The sequence below is a fragment of the Volvox carteri genome, assembly GCF_000143455.1.
Source record: "Volvox carteri f. nagariensis unplaced genomic scaffold VOLCAscaffold_16, whole genome shotgun sequence".
NCBI lineage: Eukaryota > Viridiplantae > Chlorophyta > Chlorophyceae > Chlamydomonadales > Volvocaceae > Volvox > Volvox carteri.
The window spans coordinates 950256-952766 of record NW_003307559.1 but is presented as its reverse complement, the minus strand read 5'-3'; the positions used below and the strand labels follow the sequence as shown (position 1 = coordinate 952766).

The 2511-nt window shown below is 59.2% G+C and overlaps 1 protein-coding gene across 1 annotated transcript in view; it reads left to right on the top strand.

Moving 5' to 3' along the window:
* Positions 1–2511, top strand: part of VOLCADRAFT_90304 (uncharacterized protein) — a gene marked incomplete at both ends in the record, with an annotated part of 22659 nt that overhangs the window by 9255 nt on the left and 10893 nt on the right. Inside the window, 5 exons of the mRNA XM_002949913.1 lie at positions 590–708; positions 992–1030; positions 1127–1246; positions 1557–1634; positions 2092–2157. Of these exons, the coding sequence (XP_002949959.1) occupies positions 590–708; positions 992–1030; positions 1127–1246; positions 1557–1634; positions 2092–2157 (422 nt within the window). The remainder of the gene's footprint in view (positions 1–589; positions 709–991; positions 1031–1126; positions 1247–1556; positions 1635–2091; positions 2158–2511) is intronic.

Sequence of the window (2511 nt, the reverse complement as noted above, 5' to 3'; positions counted from 1 at the left end):
TAGGACTGACCAAAAGGCGTTCTTGAAGGCGGGAAGGAAGGCCCTGTGCGGGGAGTGGGAGTGGGAGGCAGGGACAACAGTGGGAGCTTGCTTGTGGTGGTGGTGGTGGGGAATTGCAGTGGTAGTGGGTGGGGGTGGGTGGGGGTGGGTGGTAGTGGGTGGGGGTGGGTAGGGGTGGGTGGGGGTGGGTGGGGGTGGGTGAGGGTGGGTGGTAGTGGGTGGGGGTGGGTGGGGTTGCGGGTAGGGTTGGCGACTGGGCTGAGAGGAAGGGGTTAAGTCAGGGGGTGGATGGGGCGGGTCTGGGCGCGTGGGTGGACCGCCGGTCAAAAACACAACCGGCACGCAACCGAATTCGTTGACCACCTGCTGGAACCCATCTTCCAGTTCCTTTCTCTCCCTCTCCCCCTCGCCTTTTCCCCGACTTAATTTTGCGAGTTCATTATATTCAGATGTTGTGTCGAGTGCGTATTGATCTGTCGTGGACGTATGTCGTACTAACCCCGCCCGACTGGTTTCGGAACCCGCCGGCCCCCTCGGTGGTGCTGGATGACACGCACCTCTGTCTATGTGTACGGTACGACACCCGCAGAGATGTACTGCAGCAATACGTACAGCATCATGGAAGGCGAGGTGCTGAGTGACGCCTGGTTAGGCAACTTCCCCTTTGACCTGGACAACTGGAAGGCGGCGTGCGTGAGCGGCGGGCAGGTAGGCGGGTGTGTTGCGTCGTGTGTGTATATGTGCGTGTGCGTGTGTATGTCTGTGTTGGGGTGCCCCCGGGGGAAGTTGAACCAATATACCAGTGGTGTGTATGTATGTATGTATGTATAATGGGGGATATATGGGTGGGATGGTATCGGTGGGCCTGAGCGGGTACGGATGGGAATACGGCGCAATGGCTGAGTGGAGACTTGTGCCGTACTCCCCCCCCCCCACACCCTTGATCCCAAATCGCTTGCACCCTCCCTCCCCTCTCCCGGTCGCTTTTCAGGGGAGTACGGGTCACGGCAACGAGTACGATGCCGTACAGGTGAGTGAGAGTGTGGTCTCGAAGCGCGGAATACCGCCTTGGCCCCCCCCCCATCCGCACCTTCCCCCCACCCCCACCCACCCGCACACCCGTAAGGCCATTCTCGAGGCCAGTCGTCAGCCTCTGAATCTGGACCGGCCTCTATTTGAGTACGACAACAGTACGGAGTGGTGGTGCCAGCAGCCCCCCCTCCCCGCACCCTCCCCGGGATCGGAGGTGGGGCCTTGCGGCTTGTGGAGTCACCTGGAGCATCCGGACATGCGGGTGAGTGTGTATGTACATATGTATGTATGTATGTACGTACGTGCGTGTGTGCGTGTGTGCGTGTGTGCGTCGGTGTGTTTCTGTAAGCGGGTTTGTATGTATGTATGTACATGTAGTAAACTGAGCCGCGAAAAGAAGTGCTGAGGATATGTGCGCGCGGCAGCGGGCTGGGAAGGAGTGAGATTCGCCGATGGTGGGTGCAACGACCCCACCACCACAAGCTCTAGGCGACGGAGGCGATCCTCCCCCCCCCCCTCCGCAGGTCCGTGCGGACGACGCTGACGGCATGTACATGTCCATGCGAGGTGTGAAGCGGGAGGAGGGCTTCCCCCAACCCGGGGTAGGTTGCGGCGAGGGGGAGGTTGGGGGGGGGGGGAGGTAGTGAAAGGGGGCCAGGGGATATGTGCTGGTGGTGGTGATGATGGTGGTGGCGGTGGTGGTGGTGGTAGTTACAACTGACAAGTTACACACACACACATGCACACGTGTGGGGGTGTCCTTAAGAGCGGGGGGGGGGTAGGCCAAGGACGGAATTGATACATAATAGATACGAAACACAGGTCGAGGGGTTTTGGTGGGGTGGGGTGGGGTGGGGTGGGGTGGGGGGTGAAAAAGGGCACGGGGGGCCTTTCAATGTGCCACGAGGGCGAGTTGGGAGAGCCCTTCTTAACCTGCCGTGCCCCACCTGCCTTTCCCTCCCGCCATGTCGGGTTTTACTGTTCGATTACATTCCCCCTTACGCCCCATCTGTGTGCATGTTTGTATGTGTGTGCATGCATGTGTGTGTATTCCCCCAGGCGAGTGAGGATAAACTCAGACTCCCACACCTGGAGCAGAGCTTCCCGGGCTGTGCGGGTGAGGTCGTGAGTTGGGGAGAGGGAATGGGGGGTAGATCTGGACTGGAGAAACGAGGAAGCGGTTGGTTCGTTAGTGGGATGCTCGGTTGTTGGTTGGGCGTTAGTCGGTTGCTATACTGACAGACATGTGGCATGGAGTGCTCCTCACTCGCCTCCTCCACCAGCCCATAATTACACACACACACACGCCTCCATTTCGAAGAGTAGCAGGCACATCCATTAGTTTGGTATAACCAAACATTTGGTCTTCGTTGGTCAATGACCCTTCGCTTCGTCTTCGTCTTGCAAAATGTCATGGTCCTCCCCCCCTTTTCCGTGGTTCGCCTTAACTCCCCCTCCCCCCACTCCCCCNATTTTCCC